Source organism: Ambystoma mexicanum, chromosome 9 (genome assembly GCF_040938575.1).
Source record: "Ambystoma mexicanum isolate Mex_15411 chromosome 9, UKY_AmexF1_1, whole genome shotgun sequence".
Lineage (NCBI taxonomy): Eukaryota > Metazoa > Chordata > Amphibia > Caudata > Ambystomatidae > Ambystoma > Ambystoma mexicanum.
The window spans coordinates 260,549,772-260,575,617 of record NC_090931.1 but is presented as its reverse complement, the minus strand read 5'-3'; the positions used below and the strand labels follow the sequence as shown (position 1 = coordinate 260,575,617).

Below are 25,846 nucleotides of genomic sequence, written 5' to 3'. Positions count from 1 at the left end.
ACAAATGAAAAAGTGGAGTCAGCGTGTCAGAAGGAGACGCCAGGAAAGACCGGTTAGTTGGCCTAATGCAGGTGAACCTGGGTTCTCCGAGGAAGACTACTGAACATATTTTAATGCCGAACAGTTGAATGTAAGCAGATTGGGCACATCTCTCCTGTTATGATATGTCAGATCGGAGATCATTGTAACCCGCATTGCCGAAGCCAAACTGTGGAATATCCATTAAAGGAGTATTATAACCTGCATTGCCCAACTCAAACAGGGGCCATAATAAACCAAAGGAGATACAACTTCCCGGAAGAGAGATATCTAAAAAGGGGACATTGTAACAAACATTGCCAAAGCCAAACAAAGCTGAAAGTGACAACAAGGCAAGTTGAGTTCAATAATGCCATACAAAGATACCTCGAGGCAGGGTGTTGTAAATCACATTTCCAACAGCCAAAAGGTTGTGTAAAAGAAATTCAGATACAGCTGGAGAAAAGCCCCCTTGTAACAAGGAACAAGGGGGAGAGAACTGTGTAACCTGCATTGCATAGGGCAAACAGATCAATGTGAGAACTATTGTCCTTTTGTGTAGCATGCTGGAGAAAGAAACTGTATGCCAATTGTGTTAACAAGCCTTACCACAAAATACAAGTTGTAGAAGTAGGAGTTTGTTTATGCTAGCAGGAGAGGAAACCAGGAAAGGGACAATTAGTGGTTAGTCCTGGCAGGTGACTGGACCAGGAAGAGGATAACTTGAAGTCTAATGAATGTTGTGTCAAAAAAGAAGTGGCAATTCCATGATTGTGTTTGATGAACTTTTGTATAACCATTCTGACTAAGAAGCTGTTTCTAAGGAAGAAATGTTGTATTATCTTCAGAGAACAGCTGCTGTGACTTTTGACTGTAGTTGTGAAGAGAAAGTAATTTAGATTTACTAAGTATAAGGTTGTGGAAACATTAATCATTGTCTGCAAGTGTGGGAAACCTTTTGAACTGAGACAGTCACTTTGCCAATTGAAGAATATATTGAATGTATTGAATGAAAATAACTTATTCCTACTTGCAGTGAAACTTGGTTTATGAAAATAACTTTTCTCAAACTGAACTTTAATTGGAAGAATCCTAAATTAATCCAGGGGAAGAGGATCCAGCCCTGGTCACAATGATTCTTGGTTATCACTTTGTGTTTGAACTTAAATGTTATTTTGTGAAGTTAAATTGCAAAATGAATTCGGTATGATTTTGTTGTGTGTATTAGTGTGAGGGACAGATATTTTGGACATCAGGACGATTTCATTTAGTCTTAGTTTGTTAGGTAGAGAAATCTTTGTTAGGCTAGGGGAAGATAGGCGTTTGTCTGACCCATTATTATTCAATAAAATGGTGACTTGTGACAAACATATACCTAAGTGTCAATCTCACATGCCTGACTCCTCACATATGTTGTCAGCAGTGGGATCGGAATCAATTGACACAAGTTGGGGAACCCTGAAATTTGAGAAACTTAGTAAAAGAGCCTCCCTCCAATCCCACCATTTCTACTGAACAGTCTATAGGTTTAGATATTTATAGTAGTAGAGTAGAATGGATACAACCTGGAGACAGAGAATTGATATCCACAGATCTAATCCTTATTCCTCACCCTGGCACCTATATCTGACTCACCTCTAAGTCAGGCCTGTGCTGGCACTGTGGCTTAGATGGCAGGAGTAATTGATCCTGATTATAGGGGAGATATCAAGGTATTGATACACAATAATGGGAATAAACCCTATCAAGTTAAAGTGGGCGAAAGAATAGCTCACGGAATATTGGAGACAGTGGTGTTTCCAAAACCCCAAGAAGTTAAGAACAGTGACCAAACTGACAGAGGAACTCAGGGTTTTGAGGAATCAGATATAGAACCTCCTTTGGAGCCAATAATAACACCAAATGTTGCAGAAGAGGAAGAAATTATTCCTGATTTAGCTTTTGCTCAAAGAAATTACCCCTCTTCATTCAGGTCATATCAGAAGATGAAGGAAGGGAAAAGACTGGAACATTTTTTTTTTCTAAAGTCCGGATTCTTATATTTTGGAGATGTGGAACTGGCATGAATACCCCAGTCACAAATTGTGGTACCTAAAAGTCATACAAATATTGTCCTGGAAATAGTTAATTCTCATTTGACAAGAGGACATTTAAGAACCGCTAAAACATAGGCACAAATTGGAAACAGATTTTATTGGCTTGGGATTTAAGTTGACTTTAAGAATGTTTTTAACACGTGTGCCTTATGTCAGAAAACCAGTACACAGATTCCTCCTCCAGTTCCCTTACAACCTTTGCCTATTAAAGATATCTCCTTTTTGCAGATATGAATGGATATGATAGGCCCTTTAAAAACCTCCAAACTAGGGAACTGATATATACTGGTGATCTTAGATTACGCTACTCGTTACTCTGAGGCTTTTCCTTTCAGAAATAACACTTCACAACAGGTCTTGAAACATTTACTTCCTTTCTTCTCTAGAATTGGCTTCCCAAAAGAAATTTTGACATATCAAGGCTCCACCTTTATGAATAAATGTTTGGCCGATATTAAGGCGATTCTACAGATTAAAACTTTACATACCTCCATTTATCAACCCCAAACTGATGGATTGGTAGAAAGATGTAATTAGACTTTATAACACATCTTAAATAAATTTGATGAAGCAGATCGGAAGAATTGAGACGCTATGATACCTTGGGCCTTGTTTGTCATTAGGAAGACCCCTCAGTCTTCCACTGGAGTTTCCTCCTTTGAACCATTATATGGAAGGGAACCCAGAGATGTGTTGGATATGTTACGTGAAACCTGAGAAGAGAAAGAAAGAGCTACCATACCCTTATCCCAAACAGCTTAGCATTTAAAAGAACATACAGCAGCAGATCGAAATTTAGTCCAAATTAATATGGCACGAACTCAAGAACATTAAAAAATAATTTATAACAAGAAAGCACTGATGAGATCTTTTTCTGTAGGTCAAACGGTATTGGTTTTACTGCCCACTTCTGAAAATAAGATGCTTTCCAGATGGCATGGACCTTATGGAATTATAGAATGGACAGGACCTTCCAACTATAAAATCGCCCAGCCTGACCGAAAGATTAAAACTTGTATTCATCACATTCATCTACTTAATGAATGGAAAGAGGACCCTATTAAAATTACCTCTGTGATTCTAACCAGCTTATTAAACGAAGAGAATTATGCCAACAAATGAATCTCTCTTGATTTGGCACAAAACCAAAAACAAGATTTAATAGACCTCCTAAAGCAATTTCCTGATGTATTTAGAATTGAACCAGGAAGAGTTAAAAGAATATATCATTATATTCGTACTCCTCAAGGGGAGGTTATTCATCAGAAACCTTATCGAATCCCTGAGAGTAGGAGGATTATCCAAGAAGAGTTAGAAGCCATGTTGAAGACGCATATTATCAAACCCTCTCAAAGCCCTCGGTCTTCCCATATTGTGCTAGTTGCCAAACCTGATCATTCCTGGAGGTTTTGTATTGACTTTAGAAAGGTCAATGAAGTATCATAGTTTGATAGCTATCCCATGCCCAGGATTGATATGTTATGGGATGCAGTATATCTTTCTACTATTGATTTAACAAAAAGATATTCACAAGTACATGTTAATCCCATGGATAAACAAAAGATGGCCTTTTCACCTCCGAGAGGCTTATTTCAAATTTAGGTATTACCATTTGGGCTGCATGGTGCCCCAGCTACATTTTATAGACTAATGGACCAAGTTCTTAGACCAGATGCTTCATTTTCTGGTGCTTACATTGATGACATCATCATTCATAGCAAGTCCTGGCAAGAACATATGTCCCATTTGCATATGTTAACTCAGCCCTAAGGAAAATGGGACTTACTGCCAATCCGAAGAAGTGTCATGTTGCTAGATCTGCAGTAAAATATTTGGGCTTCTTTGTGGCAAATGAACTGGTTCAGCCTCAAACTGAAAAAGTTAGGGCAGTAGAAGAAACTCAGGCCACTAAGACCAAGAAAGAACTACAAACCTTCTTGGGCTTAGTTGGATATTACAGTTGGTTCCTCTCTAACTTTGCTTCTGTCTCATCTCGAGGTAAGGGCTCCAACCCTGGTCACAAAGATTCTTGGTTATAACTTTTGTGTTTGAACTTAAATGTTATTTTGTGAAGTTAAATCACCAAATGATTCCTGTGTGATTTTGTTGTGTCTATTAGTGTGAGGGACAGATATTTGTGGACTTTGGGCCTCATTACGAGCATGGCGGTAGCCGTGCCTGTATGGCAGGCACGGCTACCGCCATGCTGGCTACCAGCACCGCCTCTCACGACTGGGCAATAACCGGGCCATTACGAGATGAATGGGCCGGTAATTGCCCATTCGCAGCTGGCGGTATTGCTAACGGTGCCAGCAGCATTACGAGTAATGCTTGCGGGTGCCGCACAGCCCACCACGTAAGACCTGGCGGGCTGTCAGGAACCCGCGAGCAAAACTCGTAATGCGGCGGCACGGTATGAACGGTGCCGGTGCGTTACTGGAACCGTTCAGACCGTGGCCGCCACCCTTATAATGAGGGCCATTATGTGTATTTCCTTTAGTCTTAGTTTGTTAGGTTTGGAAACCTTTGTTAAGCTAGGGAAATATAGGAGTTCGTCTCACCCCTTATTATTTAATCAAATGGCGACTTGTGACAAACTTATACCTAAGTGTCCGTCTCACAATTCTGACTCCTCATATACTTTTTTAACATATTGTATAATATTCTACTTTTAAAAAGATGCCGTTAAACTAAAATAAAAAAAGTTAAGATCTCCATAATCTAAGCAGTTCAAATTGAGAATGTGAAATTTACGAGCGATGTTACAGAGTAAACATTTCTTAGCCAGATAATATTACAATTATTATTGAACAAATACAAATTTGAATAGTTCAGAGTGATACATAATGTAAATGGATTGGAATCTCACTGCCACTTTTAATACCATAAGAAAATTGCAGCAAACTTACATCCGTAAAAGGCGCGTGATACAATCTGCCGCTTCATGCTTTCGCACAACTTTTTAAGAGGGGTCCTGTAAAAGTAACAGAAAGAGGTCATATTGTTGTGTGAGAGGTCAGATGATGTCTTTGATACATTATACAAAAAATCAATTAAATGCAAACACAGGTGCATTGCTTGCTTCCAATAATCCAGAAACCATAAAACGGCCACTACAGCATCCATCCAAATAATATGAAAAGACAGGGGGGAGAAAAGGAATTTAGCAGGTACCTTGCTGAATATTAATAATTGTAATTCATTATACAATTGATGAATTTGTTAAACCCATTCCAGTATCACAGATTAGTAGTATGTGTAGAATCCACCACATGACATGTCAGTGCCAATATGCAGCGTGCTGGGTACGCTGTATGCTGCCATGCAGGGCTGTATAAAGGGGCGGGACAAGCTTTGAGACATAGCAGAGGAAACATGCCTGATCACCGCTCCAAGGAGGACAAGCTGCACTCCAGCCCTTACATGTTGGAGAACATTACAGCAGTGTCAGGGTGGGTGATTGATCATATAAGGTGATTGGGATAAGTGGAGAGAGCCAGCTTGGTGCGCGTAGTGGCTTATGATGACTCTTTGAGCCTTAAATCTCACCTATGTATCTGGGCGCCAATGTGTGACAGGCTGGCCTGAAAAAGGATCACTCAGAAGAATCAGAGTTCGAGAAGTTAGACCACGTGAGAAAAAGAGGAAATACGGTTTGTGCATAATATTAGTGTTTACAAATTATTTTATAAGTTCTCAGAACTTTTCTAATAAATATTGTTTTCTCTTTAGTTCTTGTTCATGGCAGTTTCTTTATCCTTAGGTCTACACCTTTGCCTTTTCAATGTAAAACAATGGAGAAAAGCAGGGGTATTTCCATATGTTCACCCTGTTCGCCCTCTGCACAGGATTTCACTATGATCTGTACAAGTAGGTGAGATATAACTTACAACGCAGGTAAAGTGACTACCCCGGGTCTAGGATTGGGACCTGGCATTACCCTCCGATATCTAGGCAAACAGATAATCCGTTAGTTTCTCTTACTCACCCAGTAGTAGCAGTGACAAGAGTTCACAAGGCTAGTTCTCAGCAAGGGAATGGCATGGATACGAACACAGGGGAAAGCAATGAAATTGAATAAAACAATGTCAAGCTAAATCTCTTAACAGGCAGGCAAGAGTATAAGTACAGTGGCATGTAAATGATTAAGGTTTACACTCTGTGATGGGATTGCTCTTTAGCCTTTACGCTGTGTGATGAAGACTCACGTTGTGGGCTTGACTATAGAACTGGGGTAGTCTTATTTAGGGCTCGGAACCACCAACTGTTACATGCTGTGGGCCCATGAGCGTGTACAAAGCGGGTCTCTGAAATCCCCAGTCCATCATAAGCCTGAAATATAGTGCTGCCCCAGACCCTCAGCATCTGTAATCCTATTAAGAGACTGATCCATGAATGGCCAGAGTATCCAGAGGCCTAGTGGTGTAAAAGAAATGAAAACCCCTGATGTGATATAAAACCCCTATTACAATTGAAGAGACCATCTCCTCCACACAAGTCAAGTGTCACCCTCTTTGAAAGAGTCAATGCCCTAGTATAGAAAAGCAAATTATCAAGGAGTTCCATGTGAAAGAACTTGAGCTTTGCTATCACAGTAGAAGAGAAGAGCCACTGCAGGTTGCAGCTAGAGTTGCAGGGCTCCAGGACTGGGAGCCTGTAAGCATAGAACACTGCTTCCATCAAAGTTGTGGTACGTGGACACTTCCTCCTGTTTTTTGGATCTGTAAGCCCATATAGCTGGCCCTTCATGGGATGCACTGGATGCTGCATGGCAGCATCGTGGGCCTCATATACGTGAGCAGTGATGCTTCCCCGCAGCAATGATCAGTGAGATTTGTGACAAAGTCCCATGTTATAGGCTGGCTGATAGGACAGGGTAGACCATGGGAGGAGGTAAAGGGAACACTACTCTTAAGAAGGTCACACGCCATTTAAAGCCCATTAGATGTCAAGGAAGGACAGTACCAAACTTTGAAAGACCTCAAAACAGGAGGAACATGAGGTAGATATGACAGACTCACGGGTTAAGTCAGGTATGACCTCTGGTAGCCTGTGGGAGGAGGCTGGCTTCATCTGAAAGACAAATCCCTGTGGAAAGGGAGCCACCTAATTTTCCCCTGAAGGAGCACCTCATTCACATCAGGAAAGGCCCATCAAACCATAACCCACTCAGTGACTCCAGCAGGCATAACCAAGTAGATGAGTTAATTGTCTCAAAGAACTCATTGCTGAAGTGTAAGGGACATTTACCCCTTTGACCACTGTCTGGTTATCCTTGTAGCTGGGAAACACAAACCAGTCAAAATTTGATAGGAAAATGTCTTTGGCGGGACCGCTTATGGAGGAGTAACCATTGGGTCCTGCAGACTCACAACTACAAGTATTCAGCGTGGGTTTGAAAAGAACCTTGGTCACATGGCAGACACTGAGCATGCCCAAACTGCAACCCTTTAGCATCAATGTTTTTGTATAAGAGCAGCAAACACCCACAGCAGACACTTAGTGCCGCAGCACTATGAGCCGCAGGACTGGCCTGTGGCAACATCAATGAGGAAAATAAAACTACGATGGTGGATAGTCCTTATGAGGGCTCTGTCTGTTGCTCCCTATGCAATCATGAAAACAAAGTAGGGCCGGCTGAAGCATCAAATTAAAATGGGGGAAACGATCCCATGAGGAAATAGTAGAGCACAGTGTTTCAATCATTGGTTCTGTGAGTGGAACTACATAAGTATAAGACTTCCCATGGTGGAACAGTGAGTGTGGAGGTGAGAGGTTAGACGTTGAGATAGCATGAGGTGGTGAATCTGTGCAGCTGGGTGGTGTCACAGTTGGACAAAGAGGAGGAGGTTAAGGAAGAGGAGAAAGAGTGCATAGGTGGTGGAGCAGAATGCAGAAGATCCGGGAGAGAAGGAGGAGCGAGAGAGTGGAGGAGCTTTTAAAGATCCAGAGGTGGTGGAGGGGAAATGGGAAGGAGGGAAGAGAAACAGAAAGACTGGAAAGGTTGGGAAGGATCAGGAGATGCTGGAAAAGAACAAGAAGTAGAAGGGAGGGTCAGAGAGAGAAAGAGTGGAGGAGGTTAGGAAAGTGCAGAAGGTGCTGGAGAAGAAGGAGCAGAAGGACGGGCAGTAGGGGGAAGCAAGAGAACCAAGGAGGCTGGAGAGGACCAAGAGGGGGTGGAAGAACACAAGGAGGAGGAGAGGACATTGCTTTGTGGTCTTTAATGAAAGACCTTCTTGCAACAGTACCCATGGTTTTGCATCGTTCAGTTCTTCTGTTGAGCCCTTGGCTTGCCTTGTGGCACATGTCAGGTAATAAAAACTGATAAGTTGAAGGTGAACTGGGGAATCTGAAAAATAAGTTAATCATTGGGTGCCTAAGGGGTCCCACAGGACTTGTATTGGCTCAACCACGGGTTGGTTATGTGAACCATCATGAATGAGACACAGACAATGCACTGAAAGTTTGGGCTGCAAGCCTTTAATTAAAATGAAGAATGTTGGAAAAAGGCCTAACTTGCCCTAAGCTAAGGTGGGAATTCCCTACCTAAATACAACTAAGGGTAGTATGTGTCAGGAAGTCCAAAGCAAATGCCTGTCTGTGCCCAAAACCTGTTCTTGCCCTCACATATATTTAAATACAATGTGTAGGGATGTCAGCCTCAAAATGATAAGTGTTAAGATAAAAGTTTGGAGCTTCGTCCAGCTCTTGGTCAAAAGGTTTCCCTTCTCCAAGGTTCAAATAGTTCACAGTACAAACAAGGGGTTCCCTCCCCTGAGCTTTCAAAAATTGTTCAACAGTTTCAACACAACATCATTCCTTGGGATCCTTCCCAGTTCTTCTGTCTTGGTTATCTTTCACCAATGTCATATAGTCCAACTCCTTCTGTTCAAATCACACAAGGGTTCCTTTTAGAATCAATCACAGGCTTCTTTGTTGTGCTTTAAGTGGCTTTACCATAAGAAAAGGAGTGGACTCAGTCTAGACGCAGTTGTTGGACCAATTGGTCCACCCATCACATGTCACAAAACCGACACACCTTACTTGCTCCTTCTTCATAGGCACGTTACCACTGTTTCATCTCTACAGTGGTGTTATGACTTATACTCTTTCCAAATCCTTGTAATGCTTTACCATTGCTTGTTTTGCCACCATTTGCTTGTTGCACTTTCACATACTCTCATGGCTCTTGCCAATGTTTGTTCTCTTAATCTGCACAGTTCACAATTATATCCTTGTGGCTCTTGCCAATGTTTGCACAGTTCCTTTAACTCGTGTGATTCCATAAAACAACTTTCATTCAAAAAGAATATTCAACCGCGCTTACTTTCATTCAAATCAGTATTTAATGTTCAAAGTACTTGCTGTCATGTAAATCGGTATTCAATATACTTGTCTTCATCAAAAGGCTTGCTTTCATTTCATCAAAGTGCTTGCTTTCATTTAAATCGGTATTCAAGATACTTGTTTTCATCCAAGTGCTTGCTTTAATTTAAATTGGTATTCAATAACTTTGCTACAAGTCTCACATGCCCGCCTGCCGTCCCGGTGTCCCCTTCTCTAGGCTGACTCAAGGCATTCCAGCGAGGCTTCCACCTGTCACAATCTCTCGCTCTCTTGTGCAGCTCCTCGCTTCATCTCCACAGCGGCTCTCTTTGACTCCTCTCCCACCAACGATGCACCTCACGCAGCCCAGGCCTCACTCTGAAGTTTCTCCTGCTCATGCCGGTTCCTCTTCCATACTTTGCCACCGGCCTCCAGCTTCCTTTAGCCGTGCTTCCCGCTGCATACAGTCTGCATCTTCTCTGGATCCTGGGGCACTCTGTCTGTCACGCCACGTTCCTGGAGAGGTCTGTTCTCGCATAGCAGTCCAAATACCTGCTTCCACAGCAGGCTCCATGTTCTTTAATCTTCCTGCTTTTAAACCTCCTGCCAGGCTCATTGATCACAAAGAGACTAGACCGCTCATTGCTGGTTTGGGAGTTATGTATTACTCTTGGTTGTCTCCTCCTCATCCCAGTACCTAACTGGTGTTTATATGTGTGTGTATCAATAAAGAGAGGCTGTGTTTCTCTAGTTGGTCTTTTCCTCGTCCCAGTATATAACTAGTTAGTTTTAGGGAATGTGAAATTAAGGTTTGTAGCCAGCCAAGCTCTACCTAGGCGACATCAAATAAGTTGTAAAAGTGGACGTTAAAGTTGCAAGACTGTCAGCATGAGCATACCCATAAATTTGCGTGGCTACTGCACAAGCTAAATGCAAAAATAGATTGATATATGGGAATAAGGTTACTCAAATGCGCCAGCTCATAAGAAAATGAAAATTTTCTGTTTGGTGAGTCAAATCAGGTTTATTCACTTGATTTTCAATTCAGAAATCTATTCACAATGTTATCTTCACATTGATTCCAATAATTTCTTGGATTTTGTTTGCAGAAATAAATTCTCATGTCAAATTAAATCAAATCTCAAAAACAAATCTTGAAACGTATTTCCCCATTGACAATTACAATGGTTCCTCAGGAGAAAGTGAGATAGTATTGTTCTCCACTTTAGATGGTCAATTTACTTGTTGTTGGTTGTGCTTGATATCATGAGTCAAAGGTTGATATATTTGTCCCATAAATTTATACTTCACTATTATTTTTCAAGTTTTTTCAAGTTTTTTTCAAGTTATTTTCCGAAAAAAAATGTGCCACTTTTCCAATAGCAGTGGCACATTTTTATGGGACAAATATATCAACCTTTGACTCATGATATCAAGCACAACCAACAACAAGTAAATTGTCAATGGGGAAACACGTGTCGAGATTTGTTTTTGAGATTTTATTTAATTTGACATGAGAATTTATTTCTGCAAACAAAATCCAAGAAATTATTGGAATCAATGTGAAGATAACATTGTGAATAGATTTCTGAATAGAAAATCAAGTGAATAAACCTGATTTGACTCACCAAACAGAAATGTTTCATTTTCTTATGAGCTGGCGCATTTGAGTAACCTTATTCCCATATATCAATCTATTTTTGTGTTTTAGGGAATGATTTACAGGAAAAGTAGGGATGGGATTGACAGCCTGGTTGACATTGGACTCATGGTGAAAGGGAAATGGGGGATACGGTATCTCACCTAAGGGTGCCTCATGTCCACTCCCCAAGTCTCCTCTATCCAGATGATCCTCCCTCGCATATCCACCCCCAGGGTCAAGATCCGATAGCGACAACCTTTCCCTGGCCACCTGGGAGGGGGATATATTGGGGAAAGAAGTGAGGATGCCCTCAGATTCCTCATAGTTAGTCGATCATAGGAAATAGTGGGGAGGAAGGCGGGCTACTTATTGAGTGAACAGGATACTGGTTCTGAAGTTGTACAGTCTCCCAGTCATAAGTACAGTTGAAATGCTAAAGATAGAGCCACTGATAAAGTTAGAACTTAGTCCTCCGGAAGACTTGAGCTACTTTTCTGACGTTGATCCGAATGTGTGTGTGTCTTCTGCGGTTTCTGTCCATGCTCATTCAATGCTTGGGTCCCATGGTTATTACACCCAGTGGTGAATGGATGTTCTAAACAGTTGCTCCTGGAGCAGAGCTTCAGCATCAAAAGGGGGTTTGTAAGATTGCAGATCAAAGCAGGCCTCCCTACATCGGGCCTACCGGTTGGCGTTTTCTTTCGGACTTCTGGCACATCCCAACGTATTACAAAGTAATGTAGCAGGTGACTCAAATGTTTGTAAAATTGGGCTTTAGGGATGAGCCCAGGTTCCAATCACATGGTTGCATCCATTCAAACATTTTGGGTACCACCCAATCCGAGGGTACCACTACTGTCAACTTCCATTGGCTCCTTCCCTGTCTTTCTTTAAGGTGAGAATTCAGGTTTTAATCCTAGACATCAATGGGAAACTGGTCTCAGCTTCTGTTGGCTCCCTCACAGCCCCAAAAAGGTAGTAACCATGATCACATATGTCCACATCCATAGCCTATTAACTGACTCATAGGAAAAATGTCGAGCTGTAAGACCTGCTCTAGGATTGCACATGGGGTTCTAACTTCGGTCACTCCTGGGGTATCAGAGTAGAGTCTCAAAAAAAGTCTACCACCAATTGTTACAGCCCACACAGACAGCCATATGAGGAGACTCATACAGAGAGAACAAGTCACATGGTGTACTCTAACCCTACGGGAATTAGGATCTTTTAGGGGGCATGGATCGATACCAATCTCTGATGAATCCTCAGATGTGGTCCCATCAGGTAAAGCAATGAGTAAACCAGTTAGGAAACAATGAAAAACACAGACCCCCCTCATGTCAGAGAGGCAGGATGGGACTTGTGGCCTCACAGAAGTGTTCAGGGAAGCAGCATGCAAATGCTTTGAGATTATCTATGTTTTGAGTGTATCTCGAGGTCCTAGACATTTTTCCCCAAACTCTGAGCTACCGGCTTGGTCCAGGTGTACTGTTTCAGTCAAGCTTCATAAACAAAACCACATAGAAAGCATATGATCAATAAAGGTTGTTTTTCAAAGGCTGACGAGAATGGCATGTGATGAATCCTATCGACCCCTCACTGTGCCCCTGCCTAAAGTCTCCTCCCAGGTGGCCAGGGAATGGCAGATGCTTCCTGATCCTGACTTTGGGGATGGTGCCCTGCGGGAGGATCAACTGGGAGGAGACAGCGCACAGGAAGGTGAAAGTATACCATGGGGTGAGAAGCGATATTCTCCTTTGAAAGGGCATAACCTTTCATATATACCAAAACATACAATGGCTTATTGCCATTATAATGTGACTATTCCCCATATTAAGTTTAGAAATATGGGTTCCCGGCATGCAAGATCTTTAAATATACCACTTAAGGAGGAACCCATTACAACTGATGTGGTTAAACATCCCCCTTACTCCCAAAGGTATGGAGAAAGGACATTTGTAAATGGTGGCATGAGTGAACTGCCGTTCCCTACTGCGATAAAACATGATGAAGTATTCTTAAAAATGTGCAAACAAAATAGTTCTAAAGTTAAGAATAGTGAATTACTAGTTAGAACTGATTATGTTCCTTGAGACTTCAAGTCCCATAATCCCAAGAGTTCTGGGATGAAGAAGAGGGTTGAAGAGCAGTGCAGGCCTGAAGGTCAGGCAATTAGACTTAACAGCCGACACCTGAGGGAGGCTGGCAGTCTTAACAAGCTCCCTTAAGGTGCAGGCAAGTAGATGCAGTCATGGTTGGAGAATTAGTAGCAGTTGTAGCAGCAGAAGTACCTGCTGTGGCAGGAGGGGGTGGCAGAAGAAAACATGTTGCTGGCAAAATCCGCAGAAGTGGGAGGAAAGAAGAGACACCTGGATTTACCATCCACTTATTTCAGTTTCCAATCCTGAGTTGGTCCTTTCCCCCCAAAGTTAGGATTGCAGAGGTTGCGCAGCAGGAAGCATGAAGTCTGAAACCTGTTCCCCATGTGAACCTTATTGCAGAGTTTTCGCAGCGAGAAGCGTGCAGCAGACCATGTCTGGAGGATGGCGTGCTACAGGGGTCAGGGTGAACCGAACTCCATGCCTGTGGGGTGGAGCCGAAGGCAGCTTGCAGAGACGAGTGTGCCTGGTCAAGAAAACACCAGTGGTAAAAGTCTGGCAGCCTCTGATAGAGGCATAGGAGCCAGAGAGTTTTGCTGTGCAATCCCAAGTCCTCATGCAATGCAGGCGGGCAACTGTAACCAGTTGCTTTTCACTCACAAAGGAGTGAAATTGAATGAAGCTGACCAGAGCGTGTCAGACAATGAAGTGCAACAAATGTAGCACTCGCATATCAGCGAATATGCTGTGGAAGGACGTTTTAAAACTTGTACGTTATAAAAACAGCTTTAACAACGAAAAATGGTTGTGTGCACTTAAAAGTGACTTTAACACAAAGACCAAGCCTTGGCAAAGACCTCACAACATTGTATCTTGTAAAACCAAGTGTTAAACCTCCATAGATTGAATAGAACAGAACAAACAAACATTACCTTAAGCCAAGAGGTGAACAAGCATTGCCCTCACCCAAAAGAGATTAAAATAACGGTTCATTTGGGAATAACCATTACTGCCAGAGGGAAAAGGGCTGATATAACATCTTTAAAGGTAGAGGTTGTAAATGAAAGAGTATGATGTGGAAGAACCAGCTATTGGTCAGGAACTCACATTGTCAATGCCAATATAGGTTGAATTGAAAGTACTTGGTTAGTTATGTTATGTTATGTATGTGCTTGTAAAGTGCCGATAGCCCGCAGGCATCAGGGCGTGGTGAAACCAGCAATACAAATTCACAATGGCATCCCGAACTAGAGACTCAAGACCAGATAGGCAGTAAGATCATGCTTTAGATAATTAAGGTTTATTGGAATAAGAAGGTTCTCAATGATTTCGTAAAACTCAGATAGTTTCCATCTTGTCGAAGTGCAGCCGGCAGATTATTCCAGTATTTTGCTGCCTTAACCGGAAAAAATCTGCTGCGCCCTGTGGCACGATTTACGCAGGGTATATTCAATGGACCCACGTCTGCTGATATTAGACATCTCTGGGGAAAATAGAAGGAGAATTGTTTTTTAAAATAGTTTGGTGCCTTTCCAAAAAGACATCTGTGAACTATCGTCATAGCTTTAAATTTGAATTGGTCTTCTGCTCTGAGCCAATGTAAAGCTTTTCTCCCTGTCGATATGTGCTCTCTAGTTTTGATTCCCATGACTATACGGACCACATCATTTTCCATTACTTGGCACCTTTCTAGCTCCCTCTTGGTGGCTCCCAGTAATAAGGCGTTGCCGTAGTCTAGGCGTGACAATATAATTGCTCTCACAATGGTGGCTGTGTTTTCTTCATTAATAAAAGGTCTTATGGCTCTTAATAGACGCAGATAGTATGCATTGTTTTTATACAGGTAATTAACCTGTGCTTCTGAGCCCACTTTAACAAAAGACAAGAGTGGTTGAAAAGTGGCCCTAGAAGGAAGGCATTGTTAAAAAGAGACAAAGATATTGCTTGTCTAGCAGAGCTAAAAGGGCATTGTCGAAAAACGTGTCTTTGCTATAACGTTGTACAGAAATGTTGAAAGCTGTTTTCAAGTGGAAGAAGTGGTTGTGTTTCAAAGTAGTGAAGTGAAAACCTAATGGTATATACTTGAAGGAGTTAGGTCTGGCAGGAAAGTAGACCAGACAGAAGCAGAGGTAGAAGACTGGGAGTGGATCACCCCGGTGGAAGTTGACGTTGTTGTGTTTCATGGTGCCAAAAGAAAAGCACTGTGCGAAAAAACCCTGTGTTTCATGGTGCCAAGAGAAAAGCACTGTGAGAAGAACCCTGTGTTTCATGGTGCCAAGAGAAAAGCACTGTGAAAATAACCCTGTGTTTCATGGTGCCAAGAGAAAAGCACTGTGAAAAGAGTGTTGTGTTTCATAGTGGCAAGAGAAGAGCACTGTGAGAAGAGCCTTGTGATTCATGGTGCCAAGAGGAAAGCACTGTGGAGAAAAACACTGTGAAGGCAGTCGTAAAGGAAGCTGGTGTGTTTCATGGTGCCAAGGAGGAAGCACTGTTATATGTTCTGAGTCAAGAATGTATTGTGTTACGTGAAACTGCAAGAGAAGCAGTACATTTTGTTTAAAGAACTTCTTGAACTATATTTCCTGGAGGAGACAGATCTTTACTGGGTTGAACTGTGAAGTGTTGGACGTGTCATTCAATCCAAACAGACTTTATCAGGAACTGTGTTGGAACTTTGTTTCAACCTTGGATTTCCTTGTGGTTTTGTGTTGGACCTAACTTTGACTTAACACTTATGGAAGGGGAAATCACTCAGGTTATGAACATAAAATGTAAAGGTGTTACACATACAAGGGTTTTTTCTTCCAAATTGCCATATACTTTCTTGTTTATGTTAATGTATAAGTGTGAGGGCCATAAATGTTATGTTAGAGTCTTTTTCCTTAGTTTATTTAGGCAGGTAAATCCCTGTTAGAGTAGGGCAAGAAAGGTGTTGGATTTACAATTCTGGTTTAATAAAATGGCATTATTTGAAAAACCCTCTGAAATGTGTCTGCCTCACATTTCGGACTCCTCACAGGTAGCACAGCAGTAGCATGCATATGTTGAAGGAAATATCCACCTAGATGTCTTCCGGTCTGAGCTCTACCTGGGTCAAAAGATAAAAACCACCATGGTTCATTTTCAGGTCAGCACTAGGCGTTATCTTATGCAAATCCATGCTAGATTCTCATTATTTTTGGTCTGCCTGCCACATTCGACATGGAAGATAATGATAATGGTTTGTTATTCATATAGCGCGTACACCTAAGCACTTTACATACAACATATTTACATACAGTGTCACCAAATATTCATGTAGCGCTTAAACCATATAGCGCTTACACCTAAGCACTTTCCATAGAACATATTTACATACAATATCACCCAACCAAAGTTGGTACTCATTTAGGAAGGATGAAAGGCTGAGTTGGCCTTCCTGGGATTCGAAACCTGTGACCTGCAGATCACAAACAGATTGATGCAGTTAGTGCTCAACCCACTGAGCCAGCTCACCGGCAGATCAAGATATGTTGTTCAAAAACTGTATCTAAGGAAAGCTAGTGTATCAATGTGCTTGAGCAACAGTTGCTAAATGTGTGGAAAACAAACCTAAACCCTAAAATATAAGGATCTAACTCTACAGTTCATCTCCAGGTGATAGCCAATATCGTTGCTCATAGTGAGACTCAATGCCAATTTCCAAAATCACAAAAACAAATATTTAGTCAACCAACGAAATATCTTCCAATTTTCTCACAAATTCAATTAAAATTAATATTGAATTATAAAAGTTAACCCTAGGGAAAATCACACGAACAGTTATGCCCCACAGATCATTTGATTATATAATCTGCTCCTAAGGCAATGCTGTGATCATATTAAGATTTAAATATAATTTACGACAGCTTCAATTTTCATCAAACTTGTCAGCATTTCCCCACATATACCCCTCTGTACAATACCCCAAACCACTTTGAATTCTGGGACAGATACCTAACTGGAATGCTTGTTAGATTACTGAAACACTATGGTCAGCAGACATTGTGAAACCAATTCTGACACCTCCCATTATTCTCACATTTAGCAACAATGATACACCGATGCCTGCCTATGCAGGACCCATAATGTAGGATGGGCCTCCTTTTAGCTCTGAAGATACAGCCTCCTGAGGTGTAGTTCCAAATTGTTAATGCTTGTATATTAACATAAATGCCATGGTGACAATAGTTATGAAAATCATAAATTACATCACGACCAATTTGCAGCCAATCACAGCAACAATCAAACATATATACCCCTAGCCACATAGCCAAGTGTAGTCTATAAAGAGACTGGCTATGTTTTATGGATAGAAATGTTTTTATTATCATACAATAGATTTCTCTCTAGACGACAAAAAGTAAAGATATCACCAGCCTTTGTGTTATCTACACCAGTCAAAAGGCATCATTGGGTTTCTGACATCTACTGCAGATAACTGTTTAGTTTCTTCACATAGTTCTGCCCAGGACTTAAGGACTTCTTGCACCCTATGAGGTTCTCCTCAGGTTCCATCAATTCCACAGATGCTGTGTGCAGTTTTGGCTTAAGGCTTTATAGCATCCCTTGGTGATTTCCTCTGGGTCTCTCAGCTCCTCTGCTCTCAGTCCCAAGCTTAAGAGTTTCCCGCACCCTATGGCAATCTCCCTGGGTTCTCTTGGCTCCTGGGCTCTCAGACCCCGGCTTATGGGTTTTCCACACCCTGTGCTGTTTTACTCTGACTAGGGCACTGTCCAAGCATCTCCTCCATCTCCCTCAATCAAGGGCCTCACTCCTAACCCAAACCCCAACTTCTTCCTTCAGCACATTCTTGCGACCACGCCATGTTATCATATCTCTTCTCACTGTGGGTTCAGCTCTTTCAGTTTGGAGCTATGCTCCTACCTACTGACTAGGGTCAAGCTTGCCCTTCCTGCTCTTATTAGCTATCATTGGGCCTCATTATGACCCTGCCAGTATCCTGACGGCAACTCCACCAGGATACTGAGAAATGCTAGAACCGTTTCCAGGACTCGGTGAGGCAGCATTGCCGCCGGATCACGAGTGCCGGAGAGAGGGTGTAATTCCCCATTCATGGTGTCCCATAGGACTCCATGGGGGGATTTGTCGTCATTATCGGCACCAGTAATACCGATGAAGGCAATTAGGTTGTTTTTGCCAGTAAGGCGTCAGCTTGTCCTCCAACATTTAGCTGGAGGCAACATAGGTGCCCCACCGTCAAACCTGTAGTCGGCCGATCCGGTAGATTGCTGGTATATGTTTATACTGGCACTGTAATACCGACCAGACGACTCATAATTTTAGCCCATCAAGATGGAACCGGAATTGGGTCTCTGTTCGGAAAGCACAGCAACGGTACAGTTCTTTCCAAGATGGCGCTCAGAATGCAATCCGGCATGAGGTTCTCATTCACTGATGTGAACAATATGAGAAGCAGCCTGCCGGTAAGCACCTTGCACCGCTTCGTTACTCCCAACCAAGTACTGATGCGGTTTTCTCGCCCTTCTGCCTTCCTATTCTTCCTCTGCGTGCATTCCTTCTGTTCTTCCTGCCCTTCCATTCTTACGGATCTTCCCCACCATTGCTCTCCAGTTTTTCTCTCCTTCGCTGCTAATCACTGCTATCTCGCTCCCACTGGAACTTCATCTGGATATCTTCTACCGCCAGAGAGAGGAACCTATCTATTTTATTCCGAAGGTCCTCGTTCTCCGCAAAGGTTCTTCCTGAACAGGTTTTTCCCTTTTGGGCATCCCCAATCAGGCACACACTTCGCCCCTAATCAAGGGCTAATTCAAACTTTTTGAGGCGTTGTCATATTGTATATCACTGGATCAAAAAGCCAGAATGCCTCAACAAGGTGCACAATTCAGTCATCTATTGCTAATCTTCACACTCCTCTTTATTCTATCCAGCCTCCTCCTTTGGATTTTCAGCAACCTCCAACTGATGTTTCACAACCTACTCACCGTAATTTGTCTCCGCCTCTCACCTCCAATTTCACCATGTTGCACTCCGGCTCCAATTATTTTCCTCTCTCTTCAGATTCTGCTAAATACTCAAGGCGTGCTTCTACTTTAAACTCACAAACTCACTGGATGACACCCGATTGTTGAAACTACCATTACCAAAAGGCCTTGAGAAAGGCGAGAAGGGGGTCAAAGTGGTCATACAGGGGTCTTGTAAAATCCTCTGTACAGTCGAAAGTCTTTGACCGACAGATGATTGTTAAGCAAAGGTAAATGAATCCTGCATTGTAAGAGTTGTAGGAGAAAGGCACGATTGCCAAGATTGGCAAGAGTGAACCCGAAAGAGGAATGCCTATAAAAAGGGGGCGAAGTCTAAAGTCCAGAAATACAGTGTACTGACAAGAGTGGCCTATGTGATTTCCTTATGGGGTTTGTGTCAGTACTCATGAGGGATAACAAATAGCACATTGAGCAAAGGATTCACAGCTACCCGCTTACTCCGAGCATCAGTTCCTTTATCTCTTAAAGGGAAGTGTTACCCACCCCATTAACATCTTGTTTGTTAGAGTCAAATGCTCTAATCGATTCACACAATCTACATACTGGAACTCATATACAGTATGTATATTAATGGGCTGCTTGTTGTTTGGTATATGATTTGTTATGCTTTTTAGTTGTATCCTATGTGTTGTCAGTGTTGTTTGTAACCCCTTTTCCTGTTATTGGATGGTCCGTGGTGTAAGTAAGTCATGGTGGCAACGGTAAAGCCATACACAAGTGATCACAGTTCAACAGTGTTTATTAAACTGTAAAGGTAGGTTGGAAAAACGTCTAATCTAAACCTAAATCTAAGATGGGAGCAAGCTACGACCATCAAACAGTAATAAGGCAGTCCTAGAGGTGTTGTTGTCAAATAAAAAGGGCCTATACTAAAACAAACTTTTACCAATCCGTACGCTAAATACAAAAAGAAGTGTGGGCTAATGTTCTTAAGAATGAAGGCAGTGTTCACAAATAATAAATCACGGTGCGGTAGTTGGGGGATACCTTCCCCACGTTTGCAGCGCGTGACAAGGTATAGATTTTGGAGCACAGCGCATTCTCAAGCTTTCCCAGCACGAGTCAACAGTTCCGCTCTCAGCAATCAGGGCCTTAGTTGGTTAAGTCTCTTTTCTACAAAATGTATCTTGCCGCTGTGGGACTGATGTATTCAAAATGATAAACAGAAGTTATTTTCTGCTTGCACGTTGGGTGATGCCTTTCACCCTTGGATCCCCCTCTTCTGGGCACAGATCCCTAGAAAGTTCCTTAATGATACCAGAACCTCTGATAGCTATGTTTTCCTGCTTTTGAGGGCCTGACAGTTTCAAAGTATCAAAACAAAAGTTCAACAAAAGTTCCAAAGATCTTCTGTGATTATACTTGGGTGACACCTCTTCACCGCTGGGTCCCCCTCTTCTGGATTTAGACCTCTCTCAAATATCACCCTCCATCCTTTGGGTTCACGCTGGCTTGTAGTCAAAGATTTTCTCTGTTGCATTCACAGTTGACGGGGGATGGCTTTTCACCACTGGATCCCACTCTTCCGGGCTCAGAGTAGCCTCCATCCACCAGGTTCACTACGGCTTTAAATCCAATTTTGTCTGTGACATTCATGAATCTTAATGTCTTTTTAGCCAGTTCACGGGTTCACTCTTGTCAGTACACTGTATTTCTGGACTTTAGACTTCGCCCCCTTTTTATAAGCATTCCTCTTTCGGGTTCACTCTTGCCAATCTTGGCAATCGTGCCTTTCTCCTACAACTCTTACGATGCAGGATTCATTTACCTTTTCTTAACAATCATCTGTCGGTCAAAGACTTTCGACTGTACAGAGGATTTTACAAGACCCCTGTATGACCACTTTGACCCCCTTCTCGCCTTTCCCAAGGCCTTTTGGTAATGGTAGTTTCAACAATCGGGTAATCGCCCAGAGTTTCCTGAGTGAGCACCCACGTGGTGCCAGACTCCTCTGTTGCTGGTTCCCCCCCTTTTGCATCAACAGCTCTTTATGGTTTCACAGTTCAATTAGCCATTTGCTACTTTTCATTCAACACAGTTCGGTTTCTTATCGGCTCTCCCCTCGACTCACCGGCTCTGATGAACCACTTGGCTTTCTTTCTCTTTAGAGTCATTGTTGGTGCCATGCAGACAAGCTTCTCTCCCCAGCTTGGTTATCAGCGGAGGAGGGTCTCATGTACCGTTGACATCTGCTGCAATACACGTTGGCTATTATTCTTGGTATTACGATTCCTTCTGCAGATGTTTTAAGGGCCTTGGTCAGAAAGGGCAAAGCCACTTCTCTCCTTGTCACCCTCTCGGTTTGTGCCATCTTTTTCCTCCTCTTGAACTGCAATGCTGAGTTAGCTCTCTCGATGTGCGGTCTGCCTTGCTCGTATTGCGCTTGTGTGCTCCACATTTATCCCTGTGGGGAAGGGAAAGGGCCGTCAGGTGTGTGCGATTCTGGTCAATTGCCTGACTTTGCCTGACATTGGTGTCAGGACATGTTAGGTAAATGGCTCTAGGGTTAGTCCATTGTTTTTCATGTCGGGAAAAAGTGTTCGTGTTGGAAAAGGAGGGGGTTAGAGTTTCTAAGGATTGTGCAGGGCAGGAAGGGGGAAGGGTGTTATATGAAAACCTACAAAGGTAAGACTGGTAGGATTTGGGAGAAAAAACGTGAATAACTGTGATTGTTATCGTGAAAGGAACAGGGGGGGTGGTGGGGACAGTAGTGTTTAGTGCAAGTAGACTGGGTATTTGGGAAAGAATAACCAGAGGGATGTGGAAAAGAATGTTTGGAAGTGTTCGGGTAGAATGCAGGAGAACAAGGATTCTGGGATAGATAATCTTTGGGTGCAACTGGGTTTGAGATCGTAGGGGATTGGTTCTGTACGGAGCGGTTATTGGACCTGGGCAGGAAAGATTTAATTGGAGGAAGCGAGGCAGATGTATTATAGCCTACAAATGCCTCAGCGATATCGTCCGGCCTTTCCTCCGTCCTCGGCACAGTACCGCACCTCACGTGGTGCATTTCCCTGAGCATTACCCTGAGTTCCCCTACCCAGGCAATCATCCCCCCTTCATCTACCCCTAGGGTTAGACTTTGAGAGAGCCGGTTCTTCCTTGGCCACCTGAATAGGGGATTCCCGGGATCAACTTGGGAGAATACCCTCAGGTTTCTCACAGTGGACATAAAGCTATTCAGGTTATCTTCAAAATTTTATGGTAGGTATCTGCTTTTACCATTTGATGGCTGATGCATTGCTAGATGTCTTCCATTAACCCTGTGAACGGATTGTAACAGAGAATGAGACCTGTAACGTTTTTAACTTGGAATGTTAAAGGCCAAAACTGCCCCCAAAAAAGGAAAAAGATTATGGCTTGGGTATAGAGGGCAAGGGCTGATGTGGTGTTCCTTCAAGAAACACATTTACTTGACGATGCACAAGACCTTTTGACCAACTCGAGATACATGCAAGAGCTTTCTAATAGTTACACTTCAAAATCTAGAGGCATGTGTATACTGTTCCACAGAGGTGTGAATGTGGTGGTTGGAACGATAGGTAAAGATAGTGGTGGGAGGGTACTATTAGCTGAAATTGGGGGTAATTATGAGTTTTTCAGTATTCTGCCGGTAATTCCGACGGGATACCAGCAAACTGACTCTACCATTACTGGTGCCTGATATTCCAGGATTTCCGAGATATTCAAGGTGACGGCAATGGCAGGAAATCCCAATTCCATGGAGTCCAATAGGATTCCATGGAGACTATTGCTGCAATTGCCAGCACCGGTAATTCCGGTGCCGGTAATTGTGGCATCTGTTTGCCAGTGGGGGCATGATTTAACAGCAGCTCAGAGCTGGAGGTAAATCAGTGCCACCACCAGCAAACTTGTTTTTCCCCAGTGCAGTAAAAGTGCCGGTGCTGAAATTACCGGCATTCTTACCGCACCAGAGAAAATGTAATGAGGCCCATTATCTTCAAAGGCAAGCTGATTACTATGGGCTCTGTATACAGTCCTTGCACTTCTGGGGGAAGTTTTTGTTGATGAATTATCTTTCTTTTTATGGAAACTGCAAGTGGAGAGTGTACTTTTGGCCAGAGATTTTAACTGTGTGCTGGACCATAAATTGGATCATTCTGCAATTTGTAGATATACAAGTGTGGAGGCAAGTAGAACCTTTAGGTGCTTTCTTAAAGAATTTGACGTGGTTGATATCTGGAAGGTAATGAATCCTGGTGTAAAAGTGTTTTCATTTTCTCCCCTGTACCTGATTCCTACTCTCGGATAGATCTTATGATCGACTTATTGATAAGGCGGTTGCTTTTGACATAAGGGAGTGAGAAATGTTGGACCATGCAATGGTGGAGATACAGTTGCATTTCGTCACCATTGTGTTGAACTTTGTAAGATGGTGGTTAAGGACAGAGATTTTAAAAGATATGGAAACGACGGATGCACTGCAAAATTTTATTAAAGTCTTTTTTATGTATACTCATGGTCTCAGACAGATTTAAGGCAACAATGCAAGATTAATTTATTAGTCGGACTAGTCATATTAGGAAGACTGGGTTGGCGGAAATTTCACAGTTTGAAGATAGACTTAAGGAACTTCAAAAGAAGTTCGGGTTGTCTAGGGATCCCAAAGACAAACTGGAGTTAACAAGGGTGGAGGATGCTTTGAGTAGTAAAATTAATATGCAAATGTAAAGAGGTATATTTTTTCTACAACAAAAACACTGGGAGTGCGGTGATAGGAGTGTAACGCTCACCTGGTATCCACAGGGACGTCACTCAGCCTGTTCTGACCTCTTACGACCTCAAACCCTTCCCTGGATTCTACTCGACTGGATACTGGGCCTGAAACACAGGATTGGTAGAGTTGAACTCCCTATTGTCTCTGTGTGCTTGAACCCCTTCTTCCCCGGGGTCCAACCCTTCCCTTTGATCCACAGATCACCTTGTTTTCTTGGAAAGTGTACTCTGTCCTGCTTTCAGCGCAGGGGCGCGTTGATTGATGCGGGCTCGTTGCTGCCTGCTTACTTCACTGGCAACAGTCCGACAGGTAAGTATAATGAGTCTTTTGAACAGTTCTCTAACTTCGTTCCTTTCCTTCTTTAGATGATGGCCGGCGTCCGGGGATGGCAACGTGCTGCTGAGATGAGTAGCTCTGAAGGTGAGAGAGAGCGCGATGCGACACTTTCGTATTTGTTCTTTTTCTGTGTCTTTTAGGTGCCGCGACGTTTTCAGCGTGGATGCTGGGTATGAAGAAGAAATGCGGTGAGTAAGCGTGGTATGCAGCGCCTCTAGATGTTTCCACGCTAACCTGGAGTCTTTTCCCTCTTGCAGATGGATGAGGAGTTCCGGAGACAGAGTTCCCCCAGAGCGGATGGGATTCAGGTAAGCGTTTGTAGCTCGTACAGTCTTTAAAAATAAGCGAAGATTTGCTGAATGCTTACTAATGCCTTTTTTCTGTTCTTTTCCCTTTTCCTTAGGAAGCGGCGTGCCGGGATGGGAACGACACCGCCGAAGATGCCCGCAGAACAGAAGGAGCGATGAATGATGGGCAGAAGTGCCGCTAGGTAAGGCTGTTCCTAAAGGTGTTCTTGTTCTTGCAGGAGCTGAGTGCAGAAGAAAGATGCAGGCCTACTGGAGACCGATCCGAACACGGTGAGTGTCACGCTGCAGGTGCAGAAAACACAAAGCATGTTTCCCAGCAGGGGCGTGGCTTAAATAGTTGCTGGGTATCCCAGGTGTCTCTGGGCTGAACCACACCCAAAAGACTAGACTGCACATGCAGTTCTGGGAACTGAAACATGTGGGGGCATCCCTCTTGTCCCCATCAATGCACTACAAGTCCAATCCTCAATGTTGTCCTATGGGAGTGAGTGAGTCTGGTGCCACAAGCGCCAAATCTGACTCCAAGTGGGTCTTTGGAGGGATGGAGAGGCCCTTGAGGGCCATGTAGGAGATCGTGGCCTGGCTCCAGCCTGACATCTTGGAGGGCTGGGGACATGAGGGGCAGGAATCATGACAGCACTCCCCCCCAAGGCACCTCTCAAGGTGGCTCTTCTGTCTGGTCCTGGTTTGTTTGGATGGTTTTGATGAAATCGTCTAAGCAAGCGAGGTGCATGGATGTACTCACAAGGCTCCCATGTCCTTTCTTGTGGACCATACCCCTTCCAGTCTACTAAGTAGTATAATTTGGATCTGACGTACTTTGAATCCAGGATGTCCTTGACTTCGAATTCTGGCTCCCCGGGACTACTACTGGCTGCGGTGGCGTTGCTACCCGGGTCTCAGGTTGAACAGGTTTAAGGAGAGACACGTGGAACATAGGATGAATCTGCATGTTTGACGGCAGAGCTAGTCTAACTGCCACAGGATTTATCACGGAGGTGACGGTGAATGGACCCAGGTATCTTGGACGGAAAGTTTGGGTTCCTTTAATGAACACGTGTTTAGACGCCAGCCAGACGTTGTCTCCCACTTGGTAGTTGGGGGCCTTTGCTCGGAGTTGATCAGCAAACTTCTTTTGGTCGATTCTTAGCTTGAAGTAGGTGTTCAGCTGCCCTTTTAAGGGTTTGAGAAATGGTCGTGTGCAAGGTTTTGACTGCTGGCATTTCCAGGGTTGTA

The 25,846-nt window shown here is 43.1% G+C and overlaps 1 protein-coding gene across 4 annotated transcripts in view; it reads right to left on the bottom strand.

The window, feature by feature from the left end:
• Positions 1-25,846, bottom strand: part of SGSM2 (small G protein signaling modulator 2) — a 1,574,436-nt gene that overhangs the window by 311,415 nt on the left and 1,237,175 nt on the right. For all 4 annotated transcript variants that reach the window (XM_069614582.1, XM_069614584.1, XM_069614583.1 and 1 more), the window contains one exon: positions 5,024-5,088. In XM_069614582.1, the coding sequence (XP_069470683.1) occupies positions 5,024-5,088 (65 nt within the window). The remainder of the gene's footprint in view (positions 1-5,023; positions 5,089-25,846) is intronic.